At 40.1% G+C, this 20,147-nt stretch overlaps 1 protein-coding gene across 3 annotated transcripts in view; it reads right to left on the reverse strand.

The window, feature by feature from the left end:
* Positions 1 to 20,147, reverse strand: part of XRN1 (5'-3' exoribonuclease 1) — a 92,655-nt gene that overhangs the window by 8,644 nt on the left and 63,864 nt on the right. For 2 of the 3 annotated variants that reach the window (XM_045029387.1, XM_045029386.1), the window contains exons 26-34: positions 19,075 to 19,164; positions 18,160 to 18,295; positions 17,126 to 17,182; positions 16,269 to 16,401; positions 9,499 to 9,568; positions 3,362 to 3,587; positions 2,562 to 2,663; positions 572 to 667; positions 143 to 257 (exon numbers count right to left, since the gene is read on the reverse strand). In XM_045029387.1, coding sequence (XP_044885322.1) covers positions 143 to 257; positions 572 to 667; positions 2,562 to 2,663; positions 3,362 to 3,587; positions 9,499 to 9,568; positions 16,269 to 16,401; positions 17,126 to 17,182; positions 18,160 to 18,295; positions 19,075 to 19,164 — 1,025 coding nt within the window. The remainder of the gene's footprint in view (positions 1 to 142; positions 258 to 571; positions 668 to 2,561; positions 2,664 to 3,361; positions 3,588 to 9,498; positions 9,569 to 16,268; positions 16,402 to 17,125; positions 17,183 to 18,159; positions 18,296 to 19,074; positions 19,165 to 20,147) is intronic. The other variant, XM_045029388.1, reaches the window with a different exon arrangement.

A 20,147-nucleotide genomic window follows, 5' to 3' on the forward strand; every position in this document is an offset into this window, starting at 1 on the left:
GGACCAGGATTTGACCAAAATATACACAGTAAAACCATTTGTTTATAAAATGTTGATGGCAAAGAAACTCTGCAGATATTTCTATAAACAATCAAACACAAGACAGGTTTTTCAAAACTAGACTTCTAATTATAGTACTTACACTTTTTAAATGGCTCCTGTTTTCTTTGCTGGCCTTTAAGGGTACTCTCATTGAAGCCTGGTTTGTATAACTGGTTGCCAGTTCCTGGCTTTGTTTCTTGAGGTAGGATTGCACCCTAGGAATTGAAATATTCACACATTTAATATTAACCAGAAGACAGACACACAATCATTTACAATCTTTACAACAGGTCATCACCTCTTTCCACAATTTTTAATAAAGTTTTATCATATTACACAAAACTAGCTAGTCTGATCTTTGATATTAGCCTAAAAATGTTTAATCTTATGATGAATTCAATGAAAATGAAGAGATAATTCTATATTTTACGTTGTCCATACATAACATATACCCATAAATCAATATTTTCTCTCTAAACAGAAGGAACTTCAGTGAAAATGTTACTCACAATGTCAGTTATATACTAACCTTTTCATTCATATTTTGTTGAACATGTTGAGATTTTCCAGACCCTTGCAGTGATTGCCAAATGCTGCAAAATTCATCATCTTGTTTACTCTGAGCCTGGCAAAATATTTTTTTTAAAAACCTATAAGTACAACTTTTGCATCAATAGAGATACAAATTAATTCTTAAGGTTTGATTTTCAAAAGTGCTGAGCAATTGCCCTTCCCAATGACTTCAAAAAGAATTTGAAGGTGTTTGTAACTTCTGAAAACTAGGCCACAAATATTTATACTATGACTTTCCCTAAGTGTTTCCCTAAAATGTTAAAATGGGAATAGTTTGTTTTGATGTTTTCCCTTCAACAGTAACCGCTAAATATTACTAAAATGAAAGAGTATAACAAAATGCATTTCAAGTTTTCTTCCAAGGCATGCATGTTCCCAGGCTATCATCTGTTTCATTGCTAAGGCACTGATCTTGCAAACCCTCATCCAACAGGTCTATTCACTTGAGTAAAGTTATGCATGCATTTGTGTAGGAATGGGGCTCAAATATGTAAACAACAATTAAGAGGATCTTATGGCCTGAATGGGAAGGTGCGTAAAAATAAATAAATCAATGATTCTTTTGGATATGTTTTTAATTTTTTTTTTATTTAAATAAGTTTTTTTTAATTTTGTCATTTAAATTATACTGCATTTTTCTTTTTAAAAATAAACCTGTTTAAATGCAATCTGATTTAAATATAAAATATGTCAAGGCTTAAACTTACTATAATCTCTGAAATCATTTAAATAAAAATAAATATTCTGAATCAATGAGCCTCTATCAAAAACTTTGAGTTAAATGCTTTTTCTATATAAAGAAAGAATCAGGGGAAAAATGCTAACTCTTGAGGTCAAGCTTTATACATGTGGCAAAATAGTTCAGCTTAAGTTACTTAGGAGACTGTCTCATTTTCAGGAGACTTAAGTAAGTAGGAACTTAAGCTCCAGCCACTTTCACTTAGATTTATTTGAAAATTTTCCCAGGGTGACCTGAAACAGTCAGTTTAATTCACTGACTACAATTACTCCCTCTGCTTAATAAATCATTTAGTTGGAAAAGTGAAACATGTTTCAAAAAGAGAAGTTTATGGATCAAAAAAGTTAAGGTTTTGTTTAAAAAAAATAAATTTTATATGCTGTTTTGCATGTTTAATTAAATTCCAGTTACCATTCTAATCCAGCTTGACACAAATTAGCAAAAAGTGAATTATCTAGTAAATAAGCAAAATATCTTTCACCATTTTCTTACTTAAAATGTACAATAAAAATCTGAAAATATTAAGCTATATAATTGCTTAAATAAATGAATACAGATAGTGTAGCACAAAGATGACCAAATCTAGCAAAAATGCTCTATTTAATTGTAAATAAACACATTTTAATGGTTATATCAATGATAATGCACCTTTCTTTAGAAAATAGCTGAAGTACAAATGGAAAAGTTAATTAAAATTGATTTAATTCAAGGCTTTCCACTTGATGATATAAATAATGATTTAAATTGCCTTGTTTTAAATCAATCCATACTGAAATGGGTTAATACACTCACTTCCTTACAGACTCATTAAAGGCTGCCTCAGTCTGAATCTGGATTACAAAACACCTGTGTTTGACATGGGTAGTCTGGCAGTGCTAAAAATCTGTAAAGCCACGGCAAAAGGACACAACTGTAAATAGTGAGCCATTACAAATACTAACAAGCAAGCTGGAAATCCAGCCATACTCACAGCAACAGCTTAACTCTTACTGTGTATTCATTTGAATCCATTATTTTTTTATACTGTGATGATCAGGATAGTGTATAACTTCCTTTTGGCAAGTATACTTTGCTAAACAACAACCAGTTTAATTTTCCGTTTGATTGTGAGTGATATTTGCACCAATGTTTTCAAAAGGTTTAAATCCATCTGTACTTAAACGGAATATGGATTTTTTAATACCCAATAACAAATCATAACACTTACTTTTTGTTTCTGATTGCTGCCCAAAAATGATCCTTTCTGTAGTGAAATGGAATTGCCCTGATTTTCAGCCCTGAGATTGTAATGCTGTCTTCCATTCAGTTGCTAAATCATCGATTTAAAAAAGTAGGTAAGAGGTGTTTAATTGTTTCTAAGTTATTTTGTAGAATGATTTTTCTTCCACAGATTTACATTATGAGAAAATTCTTAAACAAGAAATCATCCCTCAAACTCTCATTGTTCTTTAAAGAAACTGCTCATTAAGATAAAATAGTTAAATTAGGCCTATGACAACTCAGTCTTATTCAAGCCATTTTTCTTGTGTATTATATTTCCAAAATGAACTGAATTCTCACCAAGTTACAAAATAGATAGCACAGGAAAATTAAGTCTTCTATTTATTCTCAGCAGGGATACAATCCTGATCCAGAGGAACAATCACTATTGATGGGGGTGGGAAAAAAGAAGATAGTTGTCTTTCTGCCAAGGTTGCTAATAGAAAGTCTACTTTAGACACTTGCCCACTAGTAACTGGACTGAAGCTACCAACTTCTTTCACAAAGGCCATCAAACTGCTGTCAGAGGGACCAAGGTTTTGGGCCATTTGAATTTTGGATGGATCTGAATTAGTGTGTTAGTGAATTAGTGTAAAAGGCTCAATATATTACTGAGTCACTAAACTCTGTCTAAACATAACCATGAAAAATACAGAATTCTATCAGTATCAATGAAGACCCAACAACAGTACTAACTCCATTTCTGTTGAAAAAGGATTGTATATAAACTAAAGAGAAAGATCTTACTCGAGTAGGAACAAAAAGGGAACGAGGAGAATGGTTGAGACCTCCTAGATGCACTTTTTGTGAGCATACAGACGACGACTCAGATGGGCATGAGTTGTAATGATTCACAGCTGGTTGTGGTTTCACTATGGCTGTCAATTTCTGATTTCCTGTTTCGGACCGACTACCATGAGATAGGTTAATTAAGGCACTTGTTGGCAGACGATAACCTCTAGCAGGTGAGCACCTAAACAAAAAAGAGAAAAACAAGTTAGATAATTGTTTTAAGTTGTTGATTGTCCACTGCCTGTATGTCTCGGTTAATAGTACTTTTGCCTCTGGGCCAAAAGGCCACGAATTCAAGACTGACAGCAAGACCTGGGACCATACCTAGTATTAAAATTGCAGTAACGTCCTTTGGCTATGATGTTAACCATACAATGTTCCCTCTTGCCTGTCTTTGGTGACTAGCCAAGTTAAATATAATACATAATACTACTCTTTGAGCTTACATAGCCCCTTTTAAGCAATGAGTTCAAAGCACTTTATAAATATTAGTTAATCATCACAGCATGCTTTTGAGGTCACTATTGTTATAACCATTTTACAGGACGATGAATTGACACACAAAGATATTAAGTGATTTGCCTAAGATCACACTTCAAGCCAGCACCAGAATCAAAAAACAAAACATCAGTGTCCTGGTTTCTAGTAACTTCTGTATCACACAATTTCCTAAAAAAAAAGTGTCCTAAAATGGAAGTTGTAGGGTACTCAGTGCTTTTGAAAATATGACTACTGATTTAAGTACCTAAATATGAATTTGGGATCCATAACAGAATGAGCTGGCCCTTAAAGGGAAATTGGGATCAGCCCCACCTATCCCTAATTTGCCTCTCAGGGGATGGTTTGGGATGGTGGTTGGGTTGGGTGACCTGGATCACAGGGTAGCCCAAGAGCAAGGACTTCTGATCTCTCCATAGAGGGTCAGAGTCTGGAGTGGGCTGGCAGAGCTGGGACCTAATGCTTGATACAAGGGTGAAGAGAAGAGAGCTGCTGGGAACCCAGAGGGGATCCAGGGTCAGGAAGGACTGGGGAAGAAGTTGTCCCTACCAGCCATAAGGAAAGGCATGTCTGGAGCTACTTGCAGAAGGAGCAAAATATTTTAGAGGGAATTAGGAGCTCAGGAAGGGCATAGAAAGGGGACAAGATTTAGGGAGACACTGCAGAGGAGGTAGGACTCTTCTGTGGAGAGAAACCCACAGGGGGTAGAGTAGGCTTCTGGGGGTGAGGGGAGAGCTGAGTTAGGGCCTACAACAGATGGAAGAGATCCACAGGGAGCACAGTAGTCTCCTGTAGGAGGAAACCCTGAGATTAGGCTTTGTAAGTGGAAGCAGAAAACTTCAGTAACCTAAGGGAGCAGAAAAATTATTTGGATTTTCACTTGGATGTTTCAGTTACCCCAAAAGGGGGTTGAACTTTATGTGACTTGGCAGAAAGGCTGAGCCACAGAAGACCACGTGAGAGGCAGACAGCCTGCAGGAGGTGCTTCAGCTCAGGATACTGGTGACATTAAGCATGGATGCAAGGAGGTGCTCCAAACTGGGAGTGTGCCCCACTGCACATTTATTTTATATTAATAAACCAGTCTACAGAAGAGAAGAACAAACAAAAAGCATTGGTTGGTTTGGCTGCAGAAAAGGGGACATTGAGGCAGCAGCAGGGTCTGAAAATGGATGAGGCAAGAGCCTGTTATAGGAGCATAACTGTAGGAGAAGGTTACTCACCCTGTGCCGTAACTGAGGCTCTTCAAGATGGTTGTCCCTGTGCGGTGCTCTATTTTAGGTGATTCCGCACCCCTGTGCTTGTAATCACAGATTTATAGTAGCAGTGCCTGGTTGGGTTGCACATGCGTTGTCCCCGTCTTGCACCACCTCAATTGGTTACATAGCACCGTGCAACCAACCCCCCCCTCAGTTTCTTCTCTATCTCAGAGTATCCAGCGTGAAAACTCTGAAGAGGAGGGAGGATAGTGGAACACCCACAGGGACAACCATCTCAAAAAACCTCAATTACTGCACAGGGTAAGTAACCTTTTCTTCTTTTTCTTGGAGGATCCCTGTGGATGCTCCACTTTAGGTGACTGTAGAGCAGTGCCCCTCGGTGGAAGAGTTGCAGTTGTGACAGATGACAAAATCATAATCCACATAAAGCATCTGAGGATGAATTCTGCTCTATGGCATAAAGTTGTGTGAATGCATGGGAGGACGCCCAGGTTGCTGTTTTGCAGATGTTCACAATGGGGATATTGTTAAGGAAGGCTATCAATGCAGACAAAGCTCTGATGGAGTGTATGAGAGTCCCTGGAGGGGGCTGTAGCTGTTGGTGATAACAAAAGTCAATGCATCTGGAAATCCATTTAGACAACCCCTGTTTAGATATGGCATCTCCTTTTGATCAATCTGCGATGGAAAGGACAATTTTGGTGACTTTCTGAAAGTCTTTGTTCTCTCGATGTAAAAGGCTAGCACCCTTCGGACATTCAGGGTGTGAAGTGCTGCTTCTCTTTTATTCCCATCGGGTTTTGGGAAGAATGATGGGAGGTGAATGGGTTGATTAAGATGGAATGAAGAGGCAACCTTAGGTAAGAACTTGGGATGCAGTCTTAAGGTAACTTTATTTTTGAAGAATGTTGTGCATGGGGGAGTGTGCCATAAGGGCTCCCGGTTCCCCCCACCCCGTGAATTGTTGTTGGGGCAGTGAGGCTGTAGCCTCCGGAGAGCTGAGGTAGGCCCTGATGAACTCCAGTTTCTGCACTGGTGCGAATGCTGATTTCTGTGCATTTACTTGTAGGCCTAGACATGTGAAAAGAACTACTGTGTTTTGAGTAGCTTCTAGTGCCCCTTGTTGAGTCAATGCTTTGAGTAAACAATCATCCAAATAGGGGAATATTATGACCCCTTGTCTGCATAGGTGAGCCACCCACCAGGAGAACTTTCAAAAATACCCGTGGTGCCGTGGACATTCCAAAGGACAGAATGTTGTACTGAAAGTGGCTGGCTCCTAGAACAAACCTGAGGAACCTCCTGTGTGAGAGATGTATTGTTATATGAAAATATGCATCCTGGAGGTCAAGGGCAGAGAACCAGTCTCCTCTTTCCAGTGCTGGAATTATGCTTGCTAATGTGACCATCCTAAAGTGTTGGGTCTTCATGAATTTGTTGAGTTTCCTTAAGTCAAGAATGGGCCTCCATCTTTCCATTTTTTTCTAGATTAAAAAGTAATGTGAGTAAAATTCCCTCCCTCTGTGTTGTGTTGGCACTAATTCTACTGCACCTAGGTGTATGAGATGGTTTATGTCCTGTCACAGTAGATGTTCATGAGAGGAGTACCTGAAGATGAACAGAGATTGAGGGTGTGTGGGTGGGCGGGAGGGGGAATAGAGGTAAATGGGATGGAATAGCCAGTCTCGATGATCTCTAATACCCATCTGTCTGACGTGATGGTCTGTCAAACTGGATGGAATGGGGTCAGACAATCTCTGAATAAATGTATGGGAGATAGTGGGTGTTTCCAGCACGTGAAATCGTGGGTATTTCGGGCCCTCAACCAAAATTGTTGTCTTGAAGTATTTGCTGGGATGTCAAAGACTGGTACAGGGACTGTTGTCATCTTTCAGGTCTCTTCTTCAGTCTCTGAGGTTGTGCATAAGGCACAGATCGGAATCTTTCTGCTGAGCCATACTTGTCCTGTTTTTTCTTATTCTTAGGCATGTATATGCCCAAGGATTTCAGTGTTGCTCTGGAGTCCTTCAACATGTGAAGGGATTCATTGGTTTTGGATGCAAATACCTTGGGGCTTTCAAATGGGAGAACCTTGACCATTGATTGTACCTCTTTGGGAAACCCAGAAAGGTGGCGCCAGGTGCACATTGCATGACTATGGCTGGACTGATGGAACATGCCGCTGTGTCTTCCGAGTCCAGTGATACTTGCAAGGCTGTTTGAATGACAAGATGGCCCTCTGAAATGGTCGCTCTGAATTGTTCCTTTTCTTCTTCAGGCAGAAACTCAATAAAATCCAATAGTTTTGGGTAGTTTGTATAATTGTACTTGGCCATTAAAGCCTCACAGTTGGTGATCCTAAATTGTAGGGTTGCCGATTGATAGGCTTTACAACCAAAAAGGTCTAGTCTCTTCCAGTCCCTGTAGTACAGGGTGGCTCTGGAATGGTGTTTTCTGCCCCATTCATTCACTGCTTCCACCATCAGAGAGTTTGGTGTGTGGTGCGAAAAAAGGAATTCCATTCTCTTAGACAGGGCATAATACTTTTTATCTGCCCTCTTGCAGGTGGATGGGACTGTTGGCGGGGTCTGCCAGATGGTTTTGGCTGGGTTCATGAGGGAGTCATTGATTGTTATGGCAATTCTGGAAGAAGTTGATGTGTGTAGTATGCCCAGCAGCTTATGCTAGGAGTCAGGCACCTCCTCTAGTGGAATGCCCCAGGAATCTGGCACTCTTTTAAAGAGCTCCTGAAATAGTTGAAAATCATCCCACAGGTGGGAGGTGGGGGCATGATGCTTTCATCTGGGGAAGAAAATGAGAAAGTTGGCTGCTAGTGCAGCTACATGCTCTGAAGCCTCCTCCAGTTCCTCAGCCACCATTTCTGGAGGTTTGGAGGGTCCTGGTACAGAGGGTGAAAGGGAATGTCTTGACCTCACCCTGGGTGGACTGGAAGGCTTGTGGTGTTGTGTTCGGTATGCTGCCCATGGTTCCCAGTAAGGCCCCATGGGTGGGAAAGTCATGGGTCATGGCATCCATGGGCATCTGTACTAGCTCTGAGTTTGAGATCTGGATGATAATCTCTTTGTTGTGATGGACATGGTCTGGCAGAAGTATGAGGCGGCGAGGAGTTATGGGCGGTATAGATTTCCCCTTCATCCTAATTGTCCTCATCACTTGAAAAGAGAGGAGCAGATCTGGGCAGTGCGGTAAGATGGCTCGGTACCGAGCATGCTGGAGTGACGTCGGTACTGGGAAGAGGAGATTCTGGTGAAGAGACCAGGAGATCCTTGTGTCAAAGGAATTGCTGCAATACCAAGAGCATTGGTACCTATGAAGGCTTTGGTGGTGGTACCAAAGTCTGGGATGCAGTTGTGGTGCAGTGCTGAGGATCGCACTCTGTGCGCCATGGAGGCAGAAGGTGGCACCATAGCTTGCAGTGCTGTCAAACTGCTCAGTGCTGAGAGCCTCATCAGCTCTGATGGTACCGAGGCAGAGGGTTTTGCTTTCCCTTTGCTGCCCTTATCTGAATTAGCCCACTTATGGTCTTTTGCTGGTGCGGTACCCACAGTACCGCATGGTCCCACTACCTTGGAGGTGGAAAGCCCGGTATGGTTGGGTACCGATGGGGTCTGTTGTGTTGGAGAATGCAGTTTCTTGGTGGATTTCTGAGGAGGAGAAGCTGAAGCCTGCTTTTTAGTCACCTTCTTGGCAGAGCGCTCTTTTGCCTGAGCATATGAACGGGAGCCTCTGTCTTGGCCCATTCTGTTTAAATCTGAAAGCTTTGATTAGAGCAGAATTTTGTGGCAGGGTAAAATAGGTGAATTCTGTTGCTGCAGAATATATAGGGTACTGCTTATAATGACTGCTGTTTTCACCTACACTTGCCCCACTACCAGCATCAAAGTCGCTTCTTGTTTTGTAAAGTACTTTTCAGATACTATAACTTGAGCATGAAAGGCACTATTATAAAACCAAAATCTATTTCCAGTGTGATTAGAGACATGCAGATAATAAATAGTATATTTTATAAAACATTCTATTTGCAAGCACATCTGCATAGCCTAGTTCTCTAGTCCTTTGCGTGTGGCATCAGGGTGGTTGCTTTGGAAGATAAGAACTTCACTTGGGGATGTCAATATCAGGAGTAATAAGCACTTCTTCAGAGAGACAGATTCTGTTTTCATGCAATTGTCTCTAGTCATAAAGAATGAGGGACAAAAATTCAGAAAACATACATTACAGAAGCAAAACTACCTCTAAATGGAGCTGGTCAAAGTTCTCATGAGGTATTCAAAAACATTCACACACATCAACAAAAAGCCAGTAATTTAAATTCAGTTCAGTCTCACATAATCAGTATGAGCAAACACAGACCTTATTGTTAGGCCTCCAGGGAATTCTTCATCGAACAACACTTCAAAGAGTACATCCATTTCTCTGCTTGCTGTAGAAAATAATGACATGTACAGTAAGTTGCCTACTTGCCTGTCTACCACTAATTGCACATAGTGGTAATGAAGAAGACATAAAACTAAATTATTATTAGAGTGATATCTTAAATATTCCTATGCCCCATATATAAAACTTCATTCAGTTATTTGGAAACACCTCAAAGAAGGTCATGCGTAATTGTCCTCTAGGATATGCATAAACTGTAAATCTACTATAAGCAACTATAAGTAGCAGTAATCTAGAGTTGTAATTTTGATAGCAGTCCCTAATAGTCTGTTATTTTCCCAACACACAACTGTACTTTCCTTTGGGTATTTAATGATCAAAAGAGGAAACATTCTTTCCCCTTAATAGCTAACCCTATAAATCGGGCCTACTTGATTTTATTTTTGTTGCAAATTTTTTTAAACACAGAATATGTAGTTTGTTCTCTGTACAATGATGGTATGGTCAATGGCACAGAAGCTTTATGGATATAAAACCATCTGGAAAGAGAGACAGTGGGTGAATCCATACATCCAGGTAACCAGAGACAACAGTTTTGAAACTGGCTCTCAGCAGAGGATATCACTTGTACAGTGATGGATAAATATACTGTTTTATAATTTATATTAATCTAAAGTCATTGCAAATGAAAAAGGGCATATTTTAAAGGTTTGGCCTATCTGAAATTCTGTTACACAACTTTCATTAAAGTGACTATTAAAATGCCAGACTAGAGGAATATCTACCCCACTGTTTCTCAAACTTTTTCATGTAGTGACTGCCTGCGTAGGTGAGTCCTTTCATCCAGATCCCTCAAAAGAGGTGCCAAAGATATATAGAAGTGGTTTTTAACCTGGTGTTCCACAGACTGTCTTATATTTCCTAAGGGGTCCACACCTCCATGCAAAATTTTTTAAGGGCCTGTGTCATAGGTCTCACCCCCACTTGGAGCTGTTGGGTTCCAATATGGGGACCTGCATTTGGTTTCCCTCTAAACTAAAATCCTAGTTTAGATCTGGTAAAAGCTGCCACCACCCAATAATGTATGTGTATTGGGACACAGTCCTTCCCCAAAATCCTTGGGGATCCCAAGAGCCCCAAATCCATGGAGTTCTTACACCCAGGAGAAATAAACCATTCCCCCCCTGCTTCCTCCCCCCTCCCTTTTCCTAGGAGAGATACCGGGATCTACTACAGAGGGATGCTTCCCTCCTCCCCTTTCCCTGAGAATCCACCCAAGGAAAGATCAACCAAGTCCTTTATAGAAAAGATTTATTAAAGAATAAAAAGAAAGTAACTTGTCTCTGTAATCCAAGATGGAACAATACACAGGGTCTAAACTTATTAATCTCTGGAGAGAATCCCCCCTCCTTTCTTTCTCAGTAAAAGCAAAGTAACAGCAAACAGGAATAAAGAATTTCCTTCAGCAAACACACAATTGCAAATGTAGAAATCAAATTATAAGACTAATCCGCCTTTCTAATTAATACTCACTATTGAATAGTAGGAACTACTCCAGGAGAACTTGGAGACATGACTGGTCTCTCTTAGATCCAAAAAGAGAACACTCTAACAAAGAACACAGACAAAGGCTTCCCTCCACAGAGATTTGAAATTATCTTGTCTCTGATTGGTCCTCTGGTCAGGTGGTCATCAGGTACTGCATGTTAACCCTTTACAGGTAAAAGAGATCTTAACCCTTAACTATCTGTTTATGACAGCCTGCAAATGAAAAAAGGTTGAAAACCACTGGTTTATATCAGAGGGGTAGCCGTGTTAGTCTGGATCTGTAAAGGCGTCAGAGTTCTGTGGCATCTTATAGACTAACAAACGTTTGTTAGTCTATAAGGTGCCACAGAACTCTTTGCCGCTTTATAGGGATTCTGATATCTGAGGAAGAATGGTTGCAAGTGATATAGTAGGTCACTGAAGAGAAGCTTAGATCAAAACCACAGGTTGAGAATGTATGCTCTACTTTAAGGTGAGTAATATTTACTCCAGGTGGAATTCTGCACCGCTGTGCATGCGTAGAATTTATGTTCCCCGCAGATTTCTTTGTTTCCCTGCAGAAATATGACTTTCTGATGGAGAAGCAAAGGGAAACCACAAGAGCAGTTTTGCGACCCTCCCCAGCAGTATGTTTCAAGTGCCCAGGGCAGCTGGCAGAGAGGTATATCACTGTGAGCAGGGGGTGGGACTGGGGAAGACCTGGCGGGTGGCTCCTCCCCTGTGCCAGGCTCAGCTGCTGGTCCCAGCTGGGCTGGGGAGGACGGGACTTTCTCTTCCCCTGCATGGCACCCGGGGCCATGTCAGACCCACCCCCAGATTTATTCTCTAGTTGTACGAAGCTCTGAAAACTCCACCCCATCGCTTCCTGCACCCATCTCTCCTTAGCTGCACAGGGAGGGATCACTGAATAGGGAGCTTCTCCCCCATCCACCCAACCCGTGCATCCAGATCCCCATATACCCAGACCTTCCCGCCGAGCTTCACCCCCTGCCACCCAGAACTTTCCCTCCACCCACCCAATGAGCCCCATGTCCCCTGCCCCTGGACCATCCCAACAAGCCACCCACACCCGGGTCCCCCACCCTATTGAGCCCCAACCAGCTGCACCTGGATCCCCACCCCACTGAGCCCAACTCAGCATCCCCAACCCCCGCACTGAGCTCCCCTGCTGAGCCCTATCCTCTCCACACCCAGACTCTGCCCCCCTGAACCCCAACTACCTTCGCCTGGATCCCCCGGCAGAGCCCCATTATTGTTGCACTCAGAACCTCCCCAACAAGCCCGTGCATCCAGATCCCCCTCCGCACCCGGATCTTTAACTGAGCTGCCCACACCCAGATTGCCCCACACAGAATCCTCTCAACTCACAGCTGGACCCCCCCACACTAAGCCCCTCCACACTTGGATCCTGCCTTGCTGAGCCTACCTGTCCACACCTGGTGCACCTGGCACAGAGGGGCAGGGCCCTGGGGTGTTTCTGGGGAAGGCCTAGTCCTTGTGCTGTGTCAGGGTTGGATGCAGCCTCACCGTCAAATCCGTGTCCCGGTGGGGGAGCTGCACAGTGATCTCCCACCTCTGTGCAGCCAGTGGCCTGTGCTCCCCAATGCCATGCTGGAGCTTCCACATTTATTTTACAAATAAAATTTGCAGATTTTTATTTTTTTTGGTGCAGAATGCCCATAGGAGTAAATATTTAGTGGAACCTTATGTATGATAAAAACATTCAGACCACCACTATTGTGTCCCTCTGTTTTACTGTCTGTCTCTCCAATTTTGTCTCTTCTCCTATATGCCTTCGCCTCTTTTCTGGTATGTGTTCCTTCTTATTGGCTTTACTGCCTGTCCTTTATTAAAGCCAAAGACTAAGTAGTTCTACATTCAAGGGTAGAGCTACTTAACACATGAAGTGACTGATAAAAGAAACTACATTTTAAGCATTCAGCTTAGGGCTTGTCTACACATGGAGTTAGGCCAGAATTAACTCTGTGCGAACCCACTTATTCCAGAATTAAGAATGTCCAGATATGGAGCTATTTCGAAATAGCTATTCTGCTTCAAATTCACATTTTAACTTATTCTGGAATAACTTGTGTAGACAAGCTCCTAGATATGTTACTAGGAGCTTTAAGTTGCATGTGCTGCTTAACTGGAGAATTTTAACTGAACTCTCTCAGACTGCTAGAAAGTCTCCTCTCTAGAAATTCAAATTATTTTTTTAATTTAAGTTTTCTATCACTGTGTCAGAAACTGGAGTATAAGCAAATTCTGTCAGTTTTTGTCCTCACTTGTTACAACCAGGGTCAATGTACATGTGGGAAAGGATGGTCAAACCTGTTACACTTTCTCTAATCCCTCCCTCCCATCAGGGCCGGCGGCTCCAGGGGTTTTGCCGCCCCAAGCAGCAAAAAAAAAAAAAAAAAAAAAAAAAGCTGCGATCGCGATCTGCGGCAATTCAGTGGGAGGTCCTTCGCTCCGAGTGGGATTGAGGGATCCTCCGCCGAATTGCCGCTGAATACCTTAAAGTGCCAGCCCACTCCTGAGTTGCCGCCCCAAGCACCTGCTTGATAAGCTGGTGCTTGGAGCCGGCCCTGCCTCCCATTCACTCAGTTAGACTGGATTCTTGAGAAACCAGAAGAGTTGTGTACTTATTTTAGATTACAAAACACACATGAAGAACAGTCCATGCCATTAGGAGTTTATAAAGCACTATGCACTCTAATGGAGCTATATTATTCACAAATAGCACTCTAAATTCTCCACTGTATCTGAGGCAAATTTTGTTGTCCCAAATGGATTTTATCTGTTCCATCATTTTATCTTTATTCCTCCACAAGACTTTATTAGACGTGAGAAGAGTCAACAAAATATTAATCTCAGTTCCTAAATAATCTCTTCAGCTTCATTGGGTAGAGGACCAAATGTAACTGGAGACAACTTTCTCATGCTCCTGAAAAGCGGAGAAACCATCCTCCTAAGCTGCTGCCAGCCCCTCCCCCTCCCAAGAAAAACCAAAAACCAAATGCATACCTCTCTCATTTTCTTGAGAACATTCCAACATCACGCTCAAATGACAGCATATGACATCTAAACCAAATAATGTTACTGACTAGGGCTGTCGATTAACTGCAGTTAACTCACATGTTTCAAAAAAATTAATCGTGATTTAAAAAATTAATCGCGATTAATTGTAGTTTTAAACACGCTGTTAAACGATAGAATACCAATTGAAATGTATTAAATATTTTGGATGTTTTTCTACATTTTCATAAAGTATTCTGTGTTGTAATTGAAATCAAAGTGTATATTATTTTTATTACAAATCTTTGCACTATAAAAATGATAAAAAATTGTTTTTCAATTCATTTCATACAAAAACCTGCATTCAAAAACAAAACAATGTAAAACTTCAGAACCTACAAGTCCACTCAGTCCTACTTCTTGTTCTGCCAGTCACTAAGACAAACAAGTTTGTTTACATTTACAGGAGATAATGCTGCCCACTTCTTATTTACAATGTCACCAGAAAGTGGAGAGAGTTATTTGCATGGCACTTTTGTAGCCGGCATTGCAAGGTATTTACGTGCTAGATATGCTAAACATTCATAGGCCCATTCATGCTTCGGCCACCATTCCAGAGGACATGCTTCTATGCTGATGCTGCTCATTAAAAAAAAATGCTTTCATTACATTTGTGACTGAACTCCTTGGAGGAGAATTGTATGTCCCCATCTCTGTTTTACCCGCATTCTGCCATATATTTCATGTTTTAGCAGTCTTGGATGATGACCCATCACACACTGTTCATTTTAAGAACACTTTCACTGTAGTTTTCACAAAACGCAAAGAAAGTACCAATGTGAGATTTCTAAAGATAGCTACAGCACTCGATCCAAGGTTTAAGCATCCGAAGTGCCTTCCAAGATGTGACAGGGATGAGGTGTGGAGCATGCGTTCAGAAGTCTTAAAAGAGAAACACTGTGATGAGGAAGCTACAGAACTCAAACCACCAAAGAAGAAAATCAACCTTCTGCTGTTGGCATCTGACTCAGATAATGAAAATTAACATGCATCGGTCCACACTGCTTCGGACAGTTATTGAGCAGAACCCGTCATCAGCATGGACACATGTCCCCTGGAATGGTGGTTGAAACATGAAGAGACATATGAATCTTTAGTGCATCTGGCACATCAATATCTTGCAACGCTGGCTACAACTGTTCAATGAGAACGCTTGTTCTCCCTTTCAGGTGACACTGTAAACAAGAAGCGGGTAGCATTATCTTCTGCAAATGTAAACAAACTTGTTTGTCTGAGTGATTGGCTGAACAATAAGTAGGACTGAGTGGACTTCTAGGCTCTAAAATTTTACATTGTTTTATTTTTGAATGAAGTTGTTTTTTTTAACATAATTCTACATTTTTAAGTTCAACTTTCATGATAAAGCAATTGCACTACAGTACTTGTATTAAGTGAATTGAAAAATACTGTTTCTTGTTTTTATATAGTGCAAATACTTGTAATAAAAAATAAATATAAAGTGACCCCTGTACACTTTGCATTCTGTTTTGTAATCAAAATAAATATATTTGAAAATGTAAAAAACATCCAAAAATATTTAAATAAATGGTATTCTATTATACAGTGCCGTTAATCACGTGATTAAACGTGACTATTTTTTTAAATCACTTGACAGCCCTATTACTGACCCTTTGGTCACATGAAAGTTACCAAACAACTGATCCTGCTCTAGTGGGGGAAGACGACAATATTCAGATCCTGAATCCAAATACTATCATATCTGAATATAATCCTAGAGTAGCTTCTTCCTTACCTCCCACTGCAACCAGCTTTAGGGTCCCCACAACCATGAACTCTCGTCTTGAGGGTGGGGACAGAGACTTTAAACCCTGAATCCAATCCTCACCCTCATCTCTCCACATTTTGCAGCAATAGCGCAGAAAAGACTTCTGCACTTGCTGTTACACTGAGCCTCAGAACCCACAGATGGCACAGTAAGTGGAACGACCGCATGGTACATTACAAACCAAATTTCTATTTTTTAATTGTGCCTCATCTCCAATTTGACTCTTTATTAATACTGTTCACAATTAAATGAAAAAGAATAAAAGCTTACAGCAGTTTGTTTTCATGCCAACCTTATAGCTAACATAAGATCATTATTATGATGAAAATATTACCTCCTTTAAGTCCTATAATGGTACCTCGAAGACCAACTGGAACAGAAAAGTTCTCCCTCACATTGACAACACGGTCAAACAGTCGATACTCTGCATCTCTGTCTGGAACAACCCCATTCTGTTGTTCTAGAGGCTGACATTAACCAAAAGACTATATTAATTCTTGTAAAATATAAAGATAAGTTATTCTGATTTTAATAACAAATGAATCATGGATTTAAAAAAAACTTAAAGAAGTTGAAATGATTACATTGTTTTCAGGACACTAAGAAAACAATTTGAACTCTTCTCACAACCAGGTCGAGAGTTACAATTCTTAGAAAACATCCTTTTATTAATAATATTGCTAACTAGGAAGCTGCAGTGCTACTGAATGGGCCCATGGAGTTGAGGGAAGGCACAATCAGAAGTAATGTTCAGCTTCTCTTGTGCCATCAGCAGGAGCATCTGAGAGATACCCAGCAAAGAAGCCTAGAGCATACAGGTGCCGTGAAAAGAGCAAAACAGGCAAAGGGCAGCATTTCTGAAGCATTTAATATTCTTGCTACATATATTACAATTATAGAGGGAATGAAAGTTGTAGAATCAGCAAATAGACAGAAGAAGGCAAAAGACATATGCTAACAAACCACATGAGAGTCGATAATTGAATTTCTGTCCCATTTATGCAGCAGTCATTGTTATTAAGTAACTCTACACTGAAACTGATTTCCTAGGAGAAACCTGAATTAATCCTGTCCCAACTAAGTGAAGTGCCCTATAATAATTTTTGAAAGTTCATGAAGTTTGTCCAGGTTATATTTATTTTACATATGTTTAATTTTATTATAAAAACTAACAGCCCTCAAATGACTTACTCTATACAGCAAATGGGGTTTCACCGTCACTCGCACCTTCTTGTTACTCTTCCTTTGCTAAAGGAAAGGGACAAAAGAATTTTAAAAACTATTAAGTAAGAAGTCTGAAAAATTATGCCATTGTTTTGCAATGTCTTAAATAAAAAATGCCCACTATCAGTCTGAAGTGAAAACAGATGGGATTTATTGTTTGATGTGTGAGCAAGTAAGCAGAACAGGGATCAGAATGCAGTAGGACTTCTGAAGAAAATATATATATGTGCTCTATGAAAATGTACTGCAGGCATTCTTCTGGTATTAACAGAGGAGACACAGTTCTCAAGACTTTGAATCATGATGAAACACTGTATTTAAAAAATACTTTCAAGTAACTGGATCTAAGTAGTCAGGTTAGTCTTTCTAAACCATGGCTTAAATTATTTAACCAGTCCCAAAACAAACCCAAAGTTCATATCACTTTTGCTTCTGGAGCCTTCTACACAATCTGGAAGAAAGAATATCAACCCCTTGTCTCATGGGGATTTGCTACACATCATGGGACTTAACCCATTTAACACTTAATACCTCCTTGCCTGTTTTTGTTTTATTTTCTCTTTTACTTGAATGGATCTGATGAGAGAGACCTGTGAGGCTGGAGGAGACTGCCTCCTAGTTATCTGCGGATCAAAGGGAAACTATTTGGAAAACAGAATGGAAGATTGGGTTTGTGTTTGGAAGACATTGTGAGGGGTCCAGGACTTCTTTGGACACAGATTCTTTTCCCAAGATCATTCACAGTCAGGGGAGCTCAGAGCAGATCTGGCTTAACTAACTAGAGAGAAAAGAGCCAAAGAGTAGAGAGACTGCTGATGCCCTTTTCTGAGTTGCTATGACAATTTATGATGCAATTTAGTAGCTTACAGTTCTTCCAATAGACTCTGTAGTATTTGCCATGCCACAGAAAAAACATTTTCTGTAATCTGAATAAAGTACTTGGACAATAAAAATAACTGCTTTTTAGTCCACCACTAGTCAAATCTATAAAAATTCAGTACCTTGCACTTCTCTAATTCTTCTTCAATTTTCTCTACAATAGCTGCATCCAGAATTTGTAAGTCACAAGATGAACGAGATAAAGCGCTGACAGGATGCGCCTTTAGCCAGGCAACAATTTCTTGAACTCTCTCAGCACTATATAAAAAAAATTCCATATTAATCATAATTGTTGAGGGCTTATATATTATTGTGGACTATACCCAGTTTCTGAATTTATAATGTCACCAGATACTACAGTAGTAGGCGCATCTTATAACTGGATATAATCATAACAAACACTGCTGTGTGCACCGAGAGTTTAGTATAGGGACAAAAAAATTAACCATGATAGAATGATGCTTCAAAAGTATAAACTAAAATGCAGACTCTTGAAATTCTACCTTCCAGACTAAAAATCTGCATTTTCAAACAAAAATCATTAAAAACACCCCATGAAGATTATTTTAAAAGCAAAAATTAAAAACTAAACTGTACAAATATGAGGTATAGGTATGATAAATAGCTAGCTCTAGAAACGACTTATGTAATATCCTGATAATTGTCAAAATCATCCTTTAATAAGTCTGGTCCTGAAGAAAAAGATAGGTTTCAGTTATTTAAAAAGGCCACCATTATGTGGTGGCAGCCATTTTCAGTACTGTCAAATCCCTCTTGCCACCAGTTTCCTGTCTACCAATCTTCAGGTTGGGCAGTTTCCCTGCCTGCAGATATTTCAGTACTTGAAGAATTTCTGCACATTTTTATTACAGCAAAATTTCTAGTCTAGTATTTGGACTGGATGATTCCAAAAATACTGAAATAATTGTACCCTTCTTTGCTTTGAGACTTCAGTAGTTTTTGAATGTACAGAGGTCAATATCTGGAACTTGTCATATAGAATACTATTTAATCAAAATGAAAAAAACATTGCTTACCCATTCTCGTCCTCCCCAGGCCAAATATCATCTTCATAGAATATATCTTCTTGACTATTTTTGGCAATATAACTAAACAGTTCAGGGACCCTAATAATAAAAGGGATATAGTTTCACATACAGCACAGTCAAAAACAAGTGCTTAATAGACACAAAATAATCTGGAATCCGGGGTGCAGTAACCTTCCATAAATGTACAGAGTTTTATTGGCCAAATAGGCAGTGCAATATGCTGACAAAAGATGGAAAATCAGAGTTCTGTCCAAGATCATCTCTTGCTAGGACTCAGAACACACTAGAAGTAAAATGAGACATTCCCTTTCTCTAAGTCCGCCCAACTCCATCATGCAACCTCAGAAGCAGTACTGATGGGCTCCAGAAGGGCCTGTGTCCTGCCCTCTTTGGTTAAAAGGCTGGATCTCTATGACATGGGAATAAAGAAGAAATTGGAAGATCCCACATGCTCCATCCCCCTCTCCATAAAGTAAGCTTAAGTTACAGAGACAGACTGATGCTAAGGGATTCTAATGATGACAAGTTACTGGAGAGGAACTTGGATGGATTGGGATGTCACCAAAGCCCCACATGATAGCTCAACATTTTTGCTTTTTAGGCTGTTTATTTTTTTCCATTTATGCAGTCATTTTTACATAATTGTAGTCAGCCTCTAGCCGTTACTAAGAGGCTAGACAATGACTAAATGATCTTTCACCGTGAATATAAATACTTGAGATATCATGTGTGCTACATGCTGAATGACAACAGCACTGGTCTAGAAATGAAAGTTTAATTCGTCTCCTCCACAAGATCACATCCACACACTAGTCTCCTTCATTTTAGTTTTTAATTCCTTATCAATCAGGAAAGACTACAGTGAGATAAAACTGATTTCAAAGTGATTCCAGAAAGTAATATAGATAGTACAATAAAACTGGATTTCCTATGCGGAGTAACTATTATAATATGAGGTGTTTTCAAATTCCAGCACACTGGAGCTGTATGTGTTTATGTCAATATTCTATGCAACAAAATGAAATAATTTAGACACCTCCCACACTCAGAATGTCTTATTA

The sequence above is a fragment of the Mauremys mutica genome, chromosome 9, assembly GCF_020497125.1.
Source record: "Mauremys mutica isolate MM-2020 ecotype Southern chromosome 9, ASM2049712v1, whole genome shotgun sequence".
NCBI lineage: Eukaryota > Metazoa > Chordata > Testudines > Geoemydidae > Mauremys > Mauremys mutica.